This window comes from Lactuca virosa, chromosome 4 (assembly GCF_052849685.1).
Source record: "Lactuca virosa cultivar CGN04683 chromosome 4, Lactuca_virosa_CGN04683_v6, whole genome shotgun sequence".
Lineage (NCBI taxonomy): Eukaryota > Viridiplantae > Streptophyta > Magnoliopsida > Asterales > Asteraceae > Lactuca > Lactuca virosa.
In genome coordinates, this window is record NC_136429.1 from 188293745 (window position 1) to 188313041 (window position 19297).

At 35.6% G+C, this 19297-nt stretch overlaps 1 protein-coding gene and 1 non-coding gene across 2 annotated transcripts; both read left to right on the forward strand.

Annotated features, from left to right (window-relative positions):
- Nucleotides 1–9350: 9350 nt before the first annotated feature.
- On the forward strand, nucleotides 9351–9457 carry LOC145110279 (small nucleolar RNA R71). Its single transcript, XR_013709664.1, has one exon. It is a non-coding gene; the product is annotated as a small nucleolar RNA R71 (small nucleolar RNA).
- Nucleotides 9458–14967: 5510 nt separating this feature from the next.
- Nucleotides 14968–18691, forward strand: LOC145168662 (uncharacterized). The gene is made up of 9 exons (XM_079087413.1): nucleotides 14968–15134; nucleotides 15237–15421; nucleotides 15823–16004; nucleotides 16097–16381; nucleotides 16446–16504; nucleotides 16590–16626; nucleotides 17416–17487; nucleotides 17562–17886; nucleotides 17965–18691. The coding sequence occupies exons 1-9, from the start codon at nucleotides 15044–15046 to the stop codon at nucleotides 18343–18345; spliced, it is 1617 nt and encodes a 538-aa protein (XP_078943539.1). The 5' UTR covers nucleotides 14968–15043; the 3' UTR covers nucleotides 18346–18691.
- The last annotated feature ends 606 nt before the right edge of the window (nucleotides 18692–19297 follow it).

The following is a 19297-nucleotide window of genomic DNA, read 5'->3' on the forward strand; positions in this document are numbered from 1 at the left end:
TTGCATTTATAGTTTGTATATCTTATGTGGTTCGATATACTTAGTTCACTATAAATAATGCTCTGATACCAATCTGTCACACCCCCAAACCAGGATGGCGGAAACATTCGGGGGTGGCTGACTTCACGTAGTATCATAACAGTTGAATATTGTAAAGAAAGTAAACACAACCATCATAAATATAATAAAAACTTACATTGTTGCTTGTAATACATGTTTCAAAAGAATATTACAAATATGATGATTTAAAATGTTTCGCTAATAGACGCCTTAGCGTTCCTTCTCCAAAAGCTGATGGTTACCTGTATTACTGATTCCCTGAGAAATACAAGTAGTTTTGAAAAAGTGTCAACAATTAAGTTGGTGAGTTCACAAGAGTTCTGTACTGAAAATTTGTATGCCCTTTTTGTAAAAATAACTGAACGTGTTTTCCAGAAAATCCAATATTTTCTATATATAGTCTGAAAAGATCCAACGACTGGTTTTGCAATAGTATCTTTTGTGCTCAAATGGTGAATGTGCGTTTATACCCAAATAATGTATTTAAAGTATGCATCGAAAGTCACGTAAATCAAACTTATTTTAATACTTCCGTGTGAGTTTTATAACCATGCTATTGACCCTGACTGCCTGTAACAACATTCTTCAGGCGTTGTAGTGTTATGACGTTTCTCACCCCAGACCTGCCGGTCTAACTATAGCTAACAGTTTAGGTCCGGGATTGTCAATCCCATATAGATCTATACACAAGTACCACGCTCTCCCTCCAAGAGATTATGGTTTATAATACAGGACTTGAAATGCGTACTTGTGAGTACGTTGAAGTTGAATGTCTCACAACACTTAGTATTAATAGATTTACGAAAAGAAAGTCTATAACTCATGTAGATGAAAGTATTTCATTTTTACAATGTTTACGTAAAGATGTAATGAATAACCCGCAAACTATATCCATTATAGTTTTTCCGAAAGTGTGTTCCGTTTGGTGATAAAAACTCGATGTAATATTAACTTTGCATGTAAAGTATAACGTTGATATAAAAGTTATTCTAACATTTATAAAATGTAGATGGTGTATTTGAATCCGTATAAAATGATAAGTTTTTCCCGTATTGCACTTGTATTCCCCTCCCCCCTAAAATATGAAAAGACGTAAAAAGTAGGGGTATGAACTCACCTGATAGATTGAAGAAAGTGAGACGAAAACCGAGCAGAACTTTGACAGGAGAAAGCGGATTTCTCGGGGTTATCGGGAATCTCGGGGGTGTAAATCCTTCCTTCGGAACTTGGGTGTGAAAACCGGGGCTTCGGGATATTTCTTGCACGCAAAACAGAGTAAAAACGCAAGAAAAGGAGAGAAAATGAGCACAAATGCCCGGAACCCTCGCATCCCTTTTATAGGGGTTGAAGACCCTCGGTACGTTGGGCGTACGAGGTTACGTGGGGGGTACTCGTGCGTCACTGCTTACCGCCTCATCGACTGCCGGACTTCGGATGGGACGGGCATAGAGGCGTAGAGGGGCGACGTGGACGATCCGGAGCCTAGCATCCGAGTACGCTGGGCGTACGAGGGTACGCTGGGCGTAAATCGTCTCGGTTTGTGCACTTCGAACTTGTAAAATCCGTAACTTTCGCATACGAACTCTGATTTTTACGTTCTTTATATGCACGCGAAGGTGAGAAAATACTCTACAACTTTCATTTAGACTTCGTTGGCTAATTTTGAATTTATTTATAATTATATTTTATTTAATAGGCCGGGACACGATAATCCCGTTAAAAATCCATAACTTCTTTATCCGACGTCCGTTTTCGTGTGTCTTTTTACCATTGTACTACTATTGTAGAGACCTTGAACTCTTGTTTAGGTTGCGTCGGCTAAAAATCGCTCCATCTTTATTTCGAGTTTTTAGCTGTCTACCGTTGTTCCGAAATTTAGAAAAATCATAACTTCCTCATACGAAGTCAGATTTGGGCGTTCTTTTTATGTATGTTTAAGGTTTAACGTAATCTACGACTTTCGTTTAGATACCTAAGGTTAAAAATCATTTTATTGAAGTTTCACTTTTTACGTTTAGCAGTGTTTTACCGGGTGTGTCTTGGATTTTCGATTGGTCATAACTCCTTCATTATAACTCGGATTTGAGTGTTCTTTATGTTTTTGGAAACCTTGGCACGATATCTAATGCTTTATGCATCCCAATTTAGATTTTAGAACACTTCATTTTTTACGCTAATTTCGTTGATTCCAACTGTTCATTACATTTGACTTTTTGAATGTTACATTGATTTAAAAATATCGGGTTGTTACATCTCACGTCGTGAGGATCTAAGGCCCGCGTTGTCACCTTCCTGCTTTCATAAATCATCGGGAATTTCCTTATAAACACGATGTGGTACTCAATGGCCACGTCGTGTGGGAGTGTTTTTGATTAGTTCTTCTTCTTTTTAAGCTCTATTAAGCTCCCTTTTTAGCTCCAGTCATTCCAAGTTCCAATATTTTTCATTTCTAGTCCTTTTTCTTCAAGAATGTCTTATTTAACTACAAAATGTAATTTAACTCAATTAGTATCAAATATCTTTGCAATTAACCAAAATATAACTTTAAATGTATTAAAATAATGTCTAAATATATGTATAAATATGTCAATATCAAAATACCCCACACTTATGTTTTGCTTGTCCTTAAGTAAAACTAATCTTTTAAGTTAAACCTTTATCACCAACATCACATAAGACAATCCATTTAGAACCCAGTCATTACACCAATACCGTAATGGCATATTTATGTCTAAAGTTCCTAAATACTTCCCAATCCTAAATACTCACAATCCTTATGAACATTCACCCCTTAGTTTATACGACACTCATTTTTTCAACCCCCCGAATCCATCCTCATAAAACTTTCTTAACCTCAAGGTATTTTTGGTTAAACTCCCAAGCATACATATGATACAATAACCTATAAAGAAAAATTACAATTTTGATACCATAATGAAGCTCTTGGATATCATATTTTCTTTGATATTTGATATTTGATTTCGTTGAATTCAACACTTTTTTGTTTGATTTTTTTTTGGCATCTTCAATTTTTGATCTTCATACTTTGATAGCTTCTTCAAAATTCTTTCACTTTTTCAATTTTGTCTTTCTCTCACTCTCTCTTTTTTTTATATATCACTTTTTTTTCACTCAAATCTAAAAATCCTACATGCTTAAGCAAGGGAGCTTAACTTCAACCTTTATTGGTTAGAGATATTAATCTAAGGTGCAATGACTACATAAGCTCTCCTGGATACATTCCTGGTACACACTGCAAAACATTTTATGTCATTCAAACTACCACAAATATACTATAACATATGTTGGCTCAATTAAACATTTGATTTTGCATTTGATCGTCCCACGCAACGCTAGCAACTTAATTTTTTAATTATCACTAGATTTCCAGTTAAACCATTTTTCAAGTTCATAAATTTTTAAATTTTCCTAATGTAGCAAAAAAATAATAATTTAAACTTAAATTCCTTTTTCGACCCCTTACCCCACACGTATTTCATACAATGACCTCATTGTATGCATAAACCTATTTAAGCACATAAATGCAGTAATAAAGGAAGAAAAAAGAACAGACTCCCATGGGGTAGTAGTGGGCAGATTTATGTTTTGATAGCGTGTGGAAAGCTTGAACATCTTGAATATGTAACTAGAACTGGAATTTGCTAGTACTTATTAATGTGCCGAAGAAAATGCAAATCAAAAACTTGTATCTTCAAAAAGTGTGGTGCATAAAATCTTCAAAGTAATGCGTCTCAATATGGGAAAGCATACGCCACATTGTAAGGTTGAAAGAAAAGAGTTTAATGCGCGATATCTGATGACTCACGACGTGAGAATTGAGAGCTCACGACGTGAGCTTGGTTCAAATCGAATTCCTAATTGCGGTGGTATCTGCCTCACGACATGAGAAGTAGAAGATCACGTTGTGAGAACTGGGTCTTGACAAAATGCATTTTTTTAACATCCTTCTATGTATGTGAACATCCATTGTCCTCTTAACTCATTAAGACTTGTTTTAAAATCCATTATTATGGAACTCTTTCTTTTCTCTATTCTATCTTTGCACATGAATGTCACCCCACACTAATAAAAAAGTATGCTCTTTGATTCTTATCTCTAACGCTCACGACTTTCTTTTCTTTTGAAATTCTAATAATTCTGTGAATAAAACAAACCATTGGGAGTAACAAGAAAACCAACATCTACCATTCGGTTACATGTATTTAAAAACAAACCAAATTAAAACATACAAATTAAACACACCAAAAATAAACTAAGAAAACAAAATAAAAATTCAAATAAAAAGGATAAAATTTATTCATAATCTCCAGAGATGCACACAAAAACCGGTTTCACTATTCAAAACTGGATCCAATCCAAAATCGGATTGGGTCAAAACCGGTTTTGACCAAACCGGATCGGATCGGATTTAAAACCGGATTTTCAATCAGATCCTAATCCTATATTCCAAATCGGATTTGATACCGGATCATAAACTGGATTCACTAAAAACCGGATCCAAATCTGCCCCCGATTAAAACCCACTAAAATCGGTTTAAACCGGTTTCAAATCGGATTAGAATCGGATTCGGATTTTGGTTGGAACCGGATCGGATTTTGACCGGATTCGGATCGGATTTTGACAGGATCGGATTTTTGATGACGTAAGCGAAACCGGATCGGATTCGGATCCGGATCCGGATCGGATTCGGGTTTTGTGCATCGCCAACATCTCTTCCCGCTCTACTAGGCCGGCACCATCGTTTTGTCCCAATTCCCAAAGCTCTTCCCAAGTTGGTATGTAAGGATAATTAGGTGGCATGGTGGGTGAACGCTCGATGTGGAAGTGTGAAAACAATACGTCCATGGATTGGTTTTGATAGTTCACTCCCCCTCAAAGATTGTCTAAACAAGTATAAACTCGACTTTGAAATGGGTCGGTGGAGCGCCTCCCTCAAATTGTAGTTGAGGTTGACTCGGTCTCCACTCGCCCTCACATTTCTACATCCCCGTGGTCTCGGTTGTTCCTCGGGTTGCTCTAATGGTCCTTCTTCATCCTCCAGGAGTATGCCATATCCTCCACCCAAATTGACCACAACATGCATTAGACCCAAAAATTAAGTCATGAGATCGGAATCCTTATAACGCGTTTAATTTCAAACAAATTTTGTACTCAAGATCCCATAAGAACGTGCCAAGTGTGTAACTAAATGACCTCCCGTAACTAGACTACTGTCTCTTGAATTTACCGCTTTAGTTCCCAAAACTCTTGCTAACATAACGGGAAGATCACAAAATACGCCCGGTGTAATAATGCTCCAAAGGTAAAAGAGATTTTGGGAGGGTAATTTATTACCGTGATGTTTGTGATTTATTGTGAACGTGATCAAACGATGCAAGAAAACGATGAATGGGTGATCTAATGTGCCCTTCATGAGAATCTCCAGAAATATATTCATAATTTGCAATAGTCCTCCAAAACTGCAAATCAATCATTCCGGTTGTGAAATCCCAAACACAATCTTGTAAAAATAATATGAAATTTGGTGAGCACGTCTCATCCTCCGTGTATAACCCCATTTGCCAAGCAAACTTAAGCAAGCTACACTCTCTATAAACGCCTCCTAACCAAAATGCAAGAGCCCGGTTGTATGTAGGATCACTCGTCCGTTCTTCAAAATTGATCGTGGAAAAGAACTCAATGGATAGTTCACGAAAAAACGGCTCTTGTGTCGATAAAATATTGAGCCACCCATTGCACCTGAAAGTAAACCCATTTCCCATATATTGCTTTTGCTAATATCATACCAATTCAGCTACAATTCCAATCCCGTGTAACCAAGTTCAATCAATAACAGGAGTTAGAGCAAACTCCCGATTGTATAGCCAACCCAAACGGTTTGAGTAATTGTTCAACATCGCTTGTAAAACATTTTTCGGGAACCGATAAAGCGGGTGGAAACTAGAAACATCAACATTTTCTTGCTCTTGGGGAATTGCCCTTCTTGGTCCCATAATTCATGTAAAATAAACAGAAAACAAATCAAAAAACCAAAAGCAAAGTAAAATTGTCAAAAACAGTCGGAAGATTAAGGTGGTACTGTAGCTCACGTCGTGAGGTGCAACCCTCACGTCGTGAGCAACGAACGATGGCAGTTTTGAGATCCGTCCATATGCAGGCAAAAACGAGTCCAAAAATCACTAAGGGTTTTCTCTAGTGGTAGTTTAATGCCCGAAAATCCAGCATTCAAGTCCTATTTCATACCAAATCAAGGGAATTGGTGACTAAATTTAACTTAAATATAAACCCTAAGTCCTAAATACTTAAAATCGGTGGAAATAACAATGAAGGAACATAGAAACCATACCTTGGGAGATGTTAACGTAAGCAAGTAGTAGAAAAATAAGATTGGTGGTCAAAATCGAAGTGGGGGGGACCAGATTCGGAACTCACGTCGTAAGTGGTAAAGAACAAATTAGTCAAATGGTTTCTAATCTGTTTAAAGTAAGGGTCCTGTGTTTTTAATCCTCGCGTCGTGAGATGTATGGGCTGACGTCGTGAGTTTCGAGTGGCCAATTTATCGGGCTTCTATTAATAAGTATATATATATATATATATATATATATATATATATATATATATATATATATATATATATATATATATTTTCGTGATTGATTTATTTATTTATTATTATTATTTTTCGAAAGAAAAAAAAAGGTTTTCACTTACGATTTGGATCCCACACTTGATTTCAAAGACAGAGAATGACAAATATAATTATCCAAAAATGCAAAAACAAATAAATAAAAGAAGAAAAGAAAATGCAAACCGAGCTCGGTTGCCTCTCGAGAAGCGCTTCTTTTTACGGCCCTATGTTGTGGCGGTTGGGAGTGTGATCTTTGTTTGCTCTTTTTGCTCCTTCCACCTCCTTTTGTAGGCTTGAACCTGTGTTATGTATGCTTTCTTCGAATTTTCTTTCTTTGTTTGAATGTTGCACGCCTCAAGCTTTCTATTAACTCCTTGGTATTTTTCATCATTCGAGTTCTTCTCTTGGTTTTCATCTAGTCCCGTGTTGTCCATCTCCATAGTATCAACATTTACCTCCTTTCTTTCATGATCGTCCTCTTCATCACTTGAACTTAGCTCTTCGCTTTCACAAACCTCTTCTTCTTGTATGTTTGGTGTAGTAAAGGCAAAGACCTCAAAGATGATCAGTATCGGGGCTCTTGGTTTAGTGGGCTTGACTTGTTCTTTAGGCTTTTCTCTTTTTTGGACCTCTTCTTCCATTAATTCCTCTAACTCTTCAAGCTCATTCTCTTCACCCATGAAGAACACTTCATTTTGAGCTTTAGACTTCCAGAATCCTTCTTCAACTCCGAGTGTCAACTTCTCTTTCCCCACTAGCAAGGTGAGCTTTGATTCACGAACATCTACCAAGGATCGCGCGGTGTTAATTTATGGGTGTCCAAGGATAATAGGAACATATTCGTCCTCTTTCATACCTATCACGACAAAGTCCATTGTAAAAACAAATTTTCCAATTTTTACTAATATATCTTTAATTATGCATCGATGATGAGTCACCCAAAGATTTGCCATATGAATTGTCATCCTTGTGGTCTTCAATTCTGGAAGGTCAAGCTTTGGATAAAAAGAATATAGCATTAAATTAATGCTTGCTCCTGAATCGGCGAACGCGAATTTCGTCGTGTTATTTCCAAATTCGCATCGTAAAGTAAGGTGTCCGGGATCTACCATTTTCTTTGGTATTCCTTCCATAATCACTGTTGAACATTTCTCATTAAGAACAACCTTGGATGTTTTCCCTATTTGTTGAAGAGTGTTGAGGAGATTTTGAAGAAACTTTTCATATTCGGGTATTTTGGCTAATGCTTTAACAAAAGGATTATTGATTGGTATGCTCTTGACTTAATTTATGAACTTCTTTTGTTCTTGTTCCAATGGATGTAATCTAACTCGAGAAGGAAAAGGTAGTGGAAGTTGATATGTCTTCACAAGAGAGGAGTTTTTCTGATCAGACTGATCCCACGTCGTGAGGGGTTGTTCCTCACGTCGTGAGAACAGGGCATCAACACCACTTTTTTCTTCGATTTTCATTCGATTTGGATTTGACTCGAGTTGCTTTGTGACTTCATCTAATGCTTCTAAAATCTAAAGAGATGGTATCTTCTTCAGTGGATGTTGAAGAGTGTTGAGGAGATTTTGAAGAAACTTTTCATATTCGGGTATTTTGGCTAATGATTTAACAAAAGGATTATTGATTGGTATGCTCTTGACTTAATTTATGAACTTCTTTTGTTCTTGTTCCAATGGATGTAATCTAACTCGAGAAGGAAAAGGTAGTGGAAGTTGATATGTCTTCACAAGAGAGGAGTTTTTCTGATCAGACTGATCCCACGTCGTGAGGGGTTGTTCCTCACGTCGTGAGAACAGGGCATCAACACCACTTTTTTCTTCGATTTTCATTCGATTTGGATTTGACTCGAGTTGCTTTGTGACTTCATCTAATGCTTCTAAAATCTAAAGAGATGGTATCTTCTTCAGTGGATATGGCCATTACATGAGGTTGCGTCTTTTTATCGGGAATTTTAGGTGGTAATCGTTCTTTAACTAGTGTAGCCAATTTCCCGAGTAGAGTATCAATGTTTTTGACGGAAGGTTGTTGGTTTCTAATAGTAATATCATTTGCATCGTGTCTTTTTTCAGAAGCCTCCATGAACCTATTAAGCATTAACTCAAAGTCCACCTTCTTCTTGGGTGGTGGTTGTTCTTTTTGGTAGAAGCCCCGTCCATTTTGCCTATATTTTTCTTCTTTTTGCTTATTGTATTCTTCATTAGACAACCATTCTTTCTTTGGCTTTCTCCAATCTTCATTAAATCGATCTCCACTAGAATAACAAACTTGAACCTTTCTATTCCCGTTTTCATCTAAATCACAATCCCTTGTGCAGTGTGGCCCATTGCAATTTTCACAACCCACACGTATTGCGTGTATGGATTGATCCATCTTCGTCATTCTCCGATCCATGGACTCTAATTTTTCTAACACCGAAGCTAATTCTTCCCAAGCACCATTTCCATCTTTGTATCTCTTGTCTTGTCTTCTCGAGGTTTGTGGTATTCCCTTGACTGCTTTGAAAATTCTTCTATTAACTCTTTAATTTCAACGGGATTCTTCTTTGTGAGTGGTCCTTGAGAATCGAGGAGTTGCCTAGTTGTTACATTTATCTCGTCATAGAAGATTGATACTTCTCGTTGCACATTAAGATCATTATGGGGACAATTTCTTAGTAACCCCTTATAGCGTTCGCATGCTTCATACAAGGATTCCCCAACATTTTGTTCGAAATTCGTGATAGCCTTTTTAACGTTTGCAACCTTTGTTGGTGGTCAAAGTTGTTGTATGAATTCTTCAACCATTTGTGCCCAGGTTGTTATTGCACCGGGTGTAAATGCATTTAACCAATCCTTAGCCGCTCCTTTAAAGTGACCGAAAGCATTCTTAACAACACCGTATCTCGTGGTACATTCGGAAAATTAAAGTAATTGGCAATGTCATTAACTTCATCGATGTAATTGTAAGCGTCTTCATGGTCTTTCCAATAAAATGGAATATATTTTAGCGCGGAAAGGATGTGTCCCTTTAGCTCGAAGTTGGCGGTGTTTGGAATTGTAGGATGTACAAGTCCCGGTCCGCTTTCACGTATCCTTTTCTTATACTCATCCATCGTCATGGTCGTTATGTCCTCCATTGTGTTATTGTTTGGCTCGTCTTTGGATTCGCTTTCTGGCCCTGACTCGTATCCGGACTCTTGCTTGTTAGGAGTGTTCTCGAAGCTTGTAAATCTATCTGATTGAGACTTGCTACTCGATCACCGGTCGCCTTGTCTTTCTTTTTGTGGAATGCGGATTCTGGATCTTTCAGTTGTGGTATAATATCAGAAGGTGTACTCCTAGTCATAAGCTACTGAAACAAAACAAAACAAAAACGTAAAAACGAACTAAAACTATTATAAACGATAAACTGAAAATCTTCAGTTCTCACATCGTGAGGGGTTGTTCCTCGCGTCGTGAGTCCTGTTAGAAAACAACAAATTTATTAATTGTAGAAAATTAACTTTTTTGCGGTTTTTACCCCACAACAAGGATTTATAAACCTAAAGTAGTAAAACTAATAACTGAAATAGCCGTTCCCTGGCAACGGCGCCAAAAACCTGATGCGGTGCAGATTATACCTATCTAGCTTTAAATTTATAAACCTAAATACTTATCTACTAATGCACCTATAGGCAGTGTACCTAGTTAGTTTATAGTATAGTAAAGTAAGTTCGGTATCGAACACAGGGAACAGATTCAGTATACTAAAATAATTACTAAAAAATAATCTAAAACCAATATATGAAGAAGGGGTTTTATCTGATTTTGCAAGTTCATATTAAATTAAAACACTAAACTAAGAACGGTTATTATCAAGGTATTAAAAGAACTTTTGTTTAGTTTTGAATCCACCTTTTTAATGTTCATAAACTAATAGGTAATCAAGTTCATGCAATATAAATTGTTCATTCAATTACACTTAAACTGAATATAAGCAACAAAGATTAAAGCTTTATCATGCTAGGTATCAAAAATCAAACACAAGCTTAAATCCAACTTCATATAATCCATAAAATAAGAAACTAAATCATAGTTTAGGTTTCATCTCACTAAACGAAACTCTACTAAATTAGCTACTCATGGCAGAAAGTAAACACACAAAATCATAAGAATTTAACATGATTGGATTAATGTAGAGCGAATGTAATGTGTGATCTTCAAATCTTCACTCTTCAAGCGTTCTCTCTTCCAAAAGGTTGTTTTTCGCTCTTCTCTAGCTTCTGATTTCGACTATCTCTCCAAGAAATCAGATCCAACCCCCTTCAAGAATGTGCAAAGGAGTATTTATAGTTTCCTAAAAGTGTTCCTTGCGTCGTGAGAATTAGGGTCTCACGTCGTGTGGCTAGTAAAAATCTGTATCTGACAAGGAAACTTGGCTTCCATGTACATATCTTCTAGAATGTTGACTTCTCACGTCTTGAGGATCTAAGACTCACGTCCTGAGCTTCCTGCTTTCGTAAATCGTCGGGAATTTCTTTATAAACACGGTGTGGTACTCAATTGCCACGTCGTGTGGGAGTGTTTTTTCTGGTCCTATTTCTTCAACAATGTCTTATTTGGCTGCAGAATATAATTTAACTCAATAAGTATCAAATATCTTTGCAATTAACCAAAATATAACTTAAAATGTATTAAAATAATGTAAATATATGTATAAATATTGCAATATCACACGCCGGTACGCTAGAGGGCAGAATATAATTTAACTCAATAAGTATCAAATATCTTTGCAATTAACCAAAATATAACTTAAAATGTATTAAAATAATGTCTAAATATATGTATAAATATTGCAATATCACACGTCGGTACGCTAGAGGGTTTTGCGGCAAAAAGAAATATGTGGCCCAGTATAGCTGCGTTAGTTGCGGTGGTAATGGTTTATATTCACATACGAATATTAAGTTCCTCCGTTGCGTTGGTACGTAGAAGGGTTTTATGGCAAAAAAATATGTGACCTAGATTTGTCCTCGCATTCTCGGTTTCATAATTGTTCTCATTTGAACATTTCCTTAGGGCTGACAAATATGTATCACGGAAACCAACCAACATGTTACTAACCGAACCAAGGATATTGGTAGCCAATACCAAATGTGAAATCATGGTATGATTTTGGTACAAAGTTTTCAATATCGTAGTAGTATCATACCAACCAATTCAATTTATATATATATATATATGTGTGTGTGTGTGTGTGTGTTTGTGTGTGTGTGTGTATTGTATATTTAAAATTTTAGTATGTTTGATGCTTATGATTTATGAGTTTTGTTATTATCATTTACGGAATTAGTAAAGGTTAAACGTTTTAAACTTATATTGATGTATCCAATTTTCGTCCACCGCTTTAACTTATAAACTTGTCATAGAATTTAATAAAATCATTTTGGATTGAAGTTTCAATGTCAACCATTACAAAACTGTTTATTCACAAAACCCCCCATTGAAGTTTCATAATTGTCAAGAACACGAAATTCTCATTTATAAAATCACCATACTGTTGGTATATATCATTACCAATATGAATGAATCAAATTTTGTTGGTAGCCAAACAAGTTTGTACCAATTATATTTGATATGGTAGTAGTTGAAATTTTTTGTATCAACTATAATTGATACCGTACACGGTTTAGTGAAAAAATAAATTGGTACCTATTAGTTCCACCCTTACATTTCCCTATATATTTATGTGTATAGATATAAAAACCAAAATGCAAACCGAAAAAAAACCCAGACCCAAATTGGAAAAAAAAACAAACAAACAAATGCAAAGAGAGATACCGAACTATAAAAAGACACTAGTCCAGAAAAATCTTGGATCGAAAAAAAGACCGTTCTAAAAAAAATGACCGACTGAAATAAGATTGATCCTAAAAATAAGAGTACGGTTCAGAAACTATATTTGTGCTCCTCTATCAGATGGGAGTTAAATTTATGATAAATAATTAAATGTTCGATGACTAGAACTTGGATTCTTCGCAAGACTGTCCAACAGACCAACAGTCCAACACCTTGCCAAATGGGGGTTGGTGCCGCAAAAAGTTATTGGGCCTCATCTGTTGGTCAGCTTGTTATTTTGTTTGGGCTTAACCGGGCCTCAAAGTCCAATAAAATATTTTTAAAATACTTAATCTTAAAATAACAAGATAAAAGTTATAGTTTGTCAAGTTCAAATATCCATATCGTTACATAAGATAACAAGCTTTTAAATAAGGGAGAATGACTTAAAAGGGTAACATATTCTTTGATTTGTACACATTAAGTCACCGAGTTTTTTTTTGTCCACATTTTCCTATTGAACTTGTTGAACTGTTCAAAAAACATCCTTATGACCTACTATTGGAGGTTTAGCCGGTTTCCGACGTATTTGACAGCTCCGGTCATCTTCTCCGACGTTCCTGATATTTTTGGTGAACTCAAAAACTTCGACATTCATGATTTTCCATCAGATCACTGTTCATCATCTTCAACCTCCGGCCATAGTGTTCTTAAGCAACCTGAAACAATTTCTTGAGCCTAAGATCGTGTTCTGATCTAACCCACATATACTCACACACAAATCTGAATAAATCATTTATAGAAAATCTATCAAAAAAACGAAATCATACATACATCCAGATCTGGGTTCGTGTTCTGAACAAACACACACACTCAAATATGAAGAAGCTCTCAAGAACACGAACAACCATGATGAACTAGATAAAGATCTGAAGCATACAATGAACAAATCCATCCGAAAAACTCCAGATTTCGAGTTTATTTTAGAAGAATCCATCTTCAATTTGAATTCTTTCCACATTATGCTCACAAACTCAGACTTGGGGTAAGTTTTTTTTTCTTCCAGAAATCGAACATAGATGAAGATGAATACACACACTTGATGAACACACATGCACACACCTTCGAAATGTTTGAAACTTACAAACTCGAGGATTGATATGGTATTCCAGAAACACATAAAAACGAAAAATCAAACTCAGAACAACCCTTAGTCGAGTTAGGGTTTTCAAACCCATAAATCGATTTCCAAGAACAAAGAAGAAATCGAGTTTGTGTGTTTTAGGTTCCTTGAAGATGAACACACTCACATGTGGAGGTTTTCTTAAAATCGAGCTTGAAGATCTGACGAGTTCTTGAAGGTCTGACGAGCTTTGAAGATGAACTCGAGTTAGGGTTTTCAAACCCAAAACTCGAGCTTGAAGATGAACTTGAATCTGGAATATATATGATTTGTGTTAATACCCCAGAAACAATTTCATGTTCGATTTTTAAAGATCTTGGTTCGTGTTCTGATCTAACATACACACACCTCAAAAATCGTTTTTAGAGTGAGAAATTGTGATGTGTGTTCTTGAGTTTGAACAGAAGAAGATGAAGATGAAGAATTGATTTCCGGGTTTGAGTTGAGTTTGAAAATCGAACACTCACATGGGTTTATGTTCAAAATTTGTTTAGATCTAACAAAGAGACATAAGAAGAGAACAAACCCGAGTTCTTGAGTTCGCCAGAAAAATCATGTTCGCCGGAGAATATGACCGGAGCTTTGTCGGAGCAATAAAATATGCTGGAAACCGGCTAAACCTGCTATTGCAAGTTATAAGGATGTTTTTTGAACGGTTCAACAAGCTCAATGGTAAAATATTGACAAAAAAAAGTCAGTGACTAAATATGTATAAAACGAATAATAGATTACCCTTTTAAGTCATTATCCATTTAAATAATCATTGAAATCGCATAGAGATTTCCAAGAAGACCTAAAGAAAATCCACCTGCAAATACTCTTTCGCTAACGGCAAAAGTAATGCAGGTTAATTTAATATTTTTTTCATTTAACTATTTTATGTAACAAATTGTTGCTTCTACCATTTTATATCAAATTTAAAGTATCCACATTACTTTCAAATTTTTGGGATTAATCATATTTGCACTTTTCACATTAACTTCATAAAAGTCCTTGACATTACTTGAGAATTAAAAAAGCATGGAGCTTTTTTTACTTTTATTTATTTATTACTATTTTTTTTCATATTCGGCATCAATATTGGTTTTTAGCCAAATGCCATCGATTTTTGACTCTTGTATGGATCCTTAGCCGAGTTCGAATTCTCAAACATGCAAATCCCTCTCAAGGGTCGGCCATAACAATTAAAAACGCACATTCGAACATGCCACGCGACCATTTCTACGCCAATAATCCAGCTCATAAGTCATAAGCCATAATAAGACACCCACCCTACTTCGACTCCTTTTGTTCCAAATGCATACAAACAATTAACACATCAAAAATCACCACAAAAACCCATCATGCTATCTCCGAATCCACTCTTATTTCTTCTGCTACCCATCTTATTTACGTTAGTACCTCATGGAGGTTCACATATTCTTCAATCTTCAGGTAATCAATGTGTTGTTTTTCTTGCTATTCCATGGGTTTTGAGAGTTTCCGTATATAATGTGTTTTTTATTTGACTTCTTATCGAGCTATGTACTTCTGTAGGTGTGATTAATGGCAGGTCTGGTGTAATTCATCGAGAAACTGAACGGGCTGTTCTTGAAACGGGGAGTAATGATGAAAACTCGTCTTTGATATTGGCGGATAAGAGAACAAGAAGAAAAGATCCCAACAACGATTTCAAATACTACACCGGTGGTTGGAATATCAGTAATGAACATTACGTTTCTGTAAGTCTATTACGTTTTAATTACTTCACTTGTTCTTGATTCTTTGTGGTCAAAATCTTTGGTGTTTAACTTCAAGATTGAAATGGGTTTCTCTTTGGTTTCAAGAATTTGATGATTGCATTAAGCTTTGTGATCCAATTTCGATAATTCTAATGTTTGACTTTGACAAGTGATGACATCTCTCCACGTTCGAGCTAGATGTTTGTTTTCTTCTTCCTTCTTTATATAATATAAACGTTTGAACACACATAGAGGCATTAATTAAAGATTTTTTGACTAAGCATCTTTAAACATATATTAATACGAGATCTTTTTTTTCTATTGATCATTTGAATAAAATGCCATGAGTCCATGACATGAAAATCTAATGAAAATGTTTTAATGTTCGATTTTTTACACAGTCGGTATCATTTACTGCAGTCCCCTTGTTCGCAATTGCTGTAATCTGGTTTGTTGGATTTGGTCTATTCTTGCTCCTAACTTGTTGCTGCTACTGCTGCTTTCGAAGACGCCCTTATGGCTATTCTCGGATTGCCTATACACTTTCTCTTATTTTTCTCTCCCTCTTCACCATTTCCACAATGTGAGATACTCCCTCGTCACAAATACGAATTCGTACGTGTGTTCATTTGTCTTTCAGGCTATCGATCATTGTTGGTTTAATATGTATTGCAGTGTTGGATGTGTGGTTTTGTACACTGGACAAGGGAAATTCAATGATAGCACCACAGATACATTGGATTATGTCGTGAGTCAATCCAATGATACGGTTTACAAACTCAACAATGTTTCCTCCATTCTTTTTGTAGCAAAAGGGATTGAAGTAAATCAAGCTTCTTTGCCTTCAGATATTAAAAACCACATCGACAAGGTCCATGAAATGATCAAGGGTGCTGCACAAAACCTTAAATTCGAAACTAGAAAGAATGAGAATGATATAAAACGTGTTCTGAAGGACGTGTAAGTAAATGTTGTTTCTCTTTGACAGATTCATGTAGCCTCTTATGTATCGGTTTTCTTGCAGAAGGCTTGCTCTTATAATCATTGCTGCGGTTATGTTACTTGTAGCTCTTCTTGGTTTTTGTAAGTCTAAATCCACTCTTGTTTATTAAGATTAACTTGAAATATAGCGTCTTAGACTCACATTCTTGAATCTTGATCATTGCAGTGTTCTCCATACTTGGACTACAGGTTCTTGTTTACATGTAAGTGATCATAATGAGTAACTTGTTCAAGATCATATCTTTAAGCAGTTTTCTTAAGATCTTATCTTATGTGGCTTTCTTGATCAAGATCTTCTATTTTGTGGTTTTCTTGATCAAAATCTTCTCATTTTGTGGTTTTCTTGATCAAGATCTTATCTTAATGTGGTTTTCTTGATCAAGATCTGATCTTAATGTGTTTTTTTATCAAGAACTTATCTATATGCGATTTGCTTCATCAATATCTTCTCTTTTTGTGGTTTTCTTGATCAAGATCTCTTTATGTGGTTTTCTTAATCAATATTTTATCTTTAAGTGGTTTTCTTGATCAATCTCTTCTCATTTTCTAGTTTTCTTGATTAAGATCATATATTTATGCAGTTTTCTTGATCAAGATCCTATCTGTATGTGGTTTTAATTTCTTGATCAGCATCTTATATTTATGTGGTTTTCTTGATCAAGATTTTCTATATATTTATGTGGTTTTACTGATCAAGATCCTACCTTTATGTGGTTTTCTTGAGCTATATATCACCTTAATGTGGTTTTGTTGATCATGTTCGTATTTTTATGTGGTTTTCTTGATCAATATCTTATCTTTTTTTGGTTTTCTTGGTAAATATCTTAAATTTTGTGGTTTTCTTGATTACATTTTATGTTTATGCAGTATTCTTAATTAAATTCTTACATTTTTGTGGTTTTCTTGCTTAAGATCTTATCTTTATGTGTTTTTCTCAATCAAGATCCTATCTTCGTGTAATTTTCTTGACCTATTAATCTGAACGATTGCAGCTTGGTGATTCTTGGGTGGATTCTTGTTACATCTACATTGATCTTATGTGGCATATTTCTCGCACTCCATAAGTATGTAACTTTTTTTACCTCGTTACACTTCTATCCATCAACTTAAACCTAACTATAGTTATCCACGCTTGCAGTGTTATGGGAGACACATGTGTTGCTATGGATGAGTGGGTTCAAAACCCAATGGCTCATACAGCTTTAGACGATATTCTTCCATGTGTCGACAATACAACAGCTCAAGAAACCTTGTCTCAGAGCAAAGACGTGACCTTTCAATTGGTAGCCATAGTGAATAACATCATCACTAATGTCTCCAACATCGATCCACCACCTTTTGCCCATTTCCTTAGCTACAATCAATCTGGGCCGTTGGTTCCCACCCTTTGTAATCCACTAAACGCCAACAAAACAGATCGAATCTGTCAAACTGGTGAACTAAGCTTCGATAACGCCACAATGGTAACAAATTAACTATCTTTATATTATAACTCAAGAAAACTTTCAAGATTCAAATTTATCAAGTTTATACATCTGCAGGTATGGAGGAATTATGTTTGTCAAGTTTCTTTAAATGACACATGCACGACTGTGGGTCGGTTGACTCCAAAGATGTATAAACAGATGTCGGATGCAGTGAATGTGAGTGATGGGTTGACCGAGTCTAGGCAGTTTTTGGCTGGGTTATTGGACTGTAGCTTTGTTAGAGAGACTTTTATGGGAATTCACAAGGATCATTGTCCAGATCTTAATAAGTACAGTGAGTGGATTTACATTGGGTTGGCTATGGTGTCTGCTGCTGTGATGCTTTCTTTGGTGTTGTGGGTGTTGTATGCACGTGAGAGGAAGCATCGGAGATACACCAAACTTATGGTCCAATCTGCACCAAGTCCGGCTGCAATCAATAGACAATGGAAGTAAAATGAGTGTTGAATTTTAAGGAGTCGAACACGAACTCGAAAAACAAATAGAAAACAACCTTGGGAAATCGGTTTTTCTTTAAGGAAAATATCATTAAATAGTAACTTAAGCTTAGATACCTCAAACTTTAAGGAGGTTTAACAATTCAATGTTCACTTTTGTTCAGTTGTTGTGAAATATGGTATTTATATTGTTCCAATGTTATAAAATTATACATCTTCATATAGAGTTATACATCTTCATTGAGGTGGTTTTGGGTGGACATAAGGAAAATAGCAAAAGATGTCCATTATGTACGTGCATTTTCTTTGGTTTCTTTGGTTGCTGTACAACAAAAATTCATTTATTTCTAAAAGACAACATTTTGGCATATTTTGGTTGTGGATGTTTCTTGAATTAATATCCGATATTTTATTTTCGTCATGTTAAAATTATTTATTTAAAATTGTGTCAATGATATTTATTATTATCTATTTATCTTATAACATTATTTGATTTATTTATTGTATTATCATTAAAAAAACTGCAAAGTCCATAACGCTGATTTTCACCTTTACCGGTGACATTCCATCATATAACATTTTATTCTCCACATCTCTTCGTTTTTTTCTAAATATTGTTATCCAATACCGACCGACGACCAGCTAAGCACCCTCACTATCTATTTGGTTTATAGATCAGAAAATTTCTACAAATTAAATGATAATTGGGTCCATATAAATAATCAAGACCTTGCAAACAATAAAGTTCCTTCCCCATATGAAGTTCGGAACCCAAAGGCAATCCTAGAGTGAACTGTATCTTCTTTGTGTTTGTTAACCTAATCCGCACCCTTACTGTTGCCGTTACTATTGGGTGGGGATCGGCCTCCGAACCATACTATCTTCTATCTCGTTTCTCTCTTACCGCTAGAAGAAAGCTGTGTCCACGTTTCTCTTTTGATGTCTCAGTC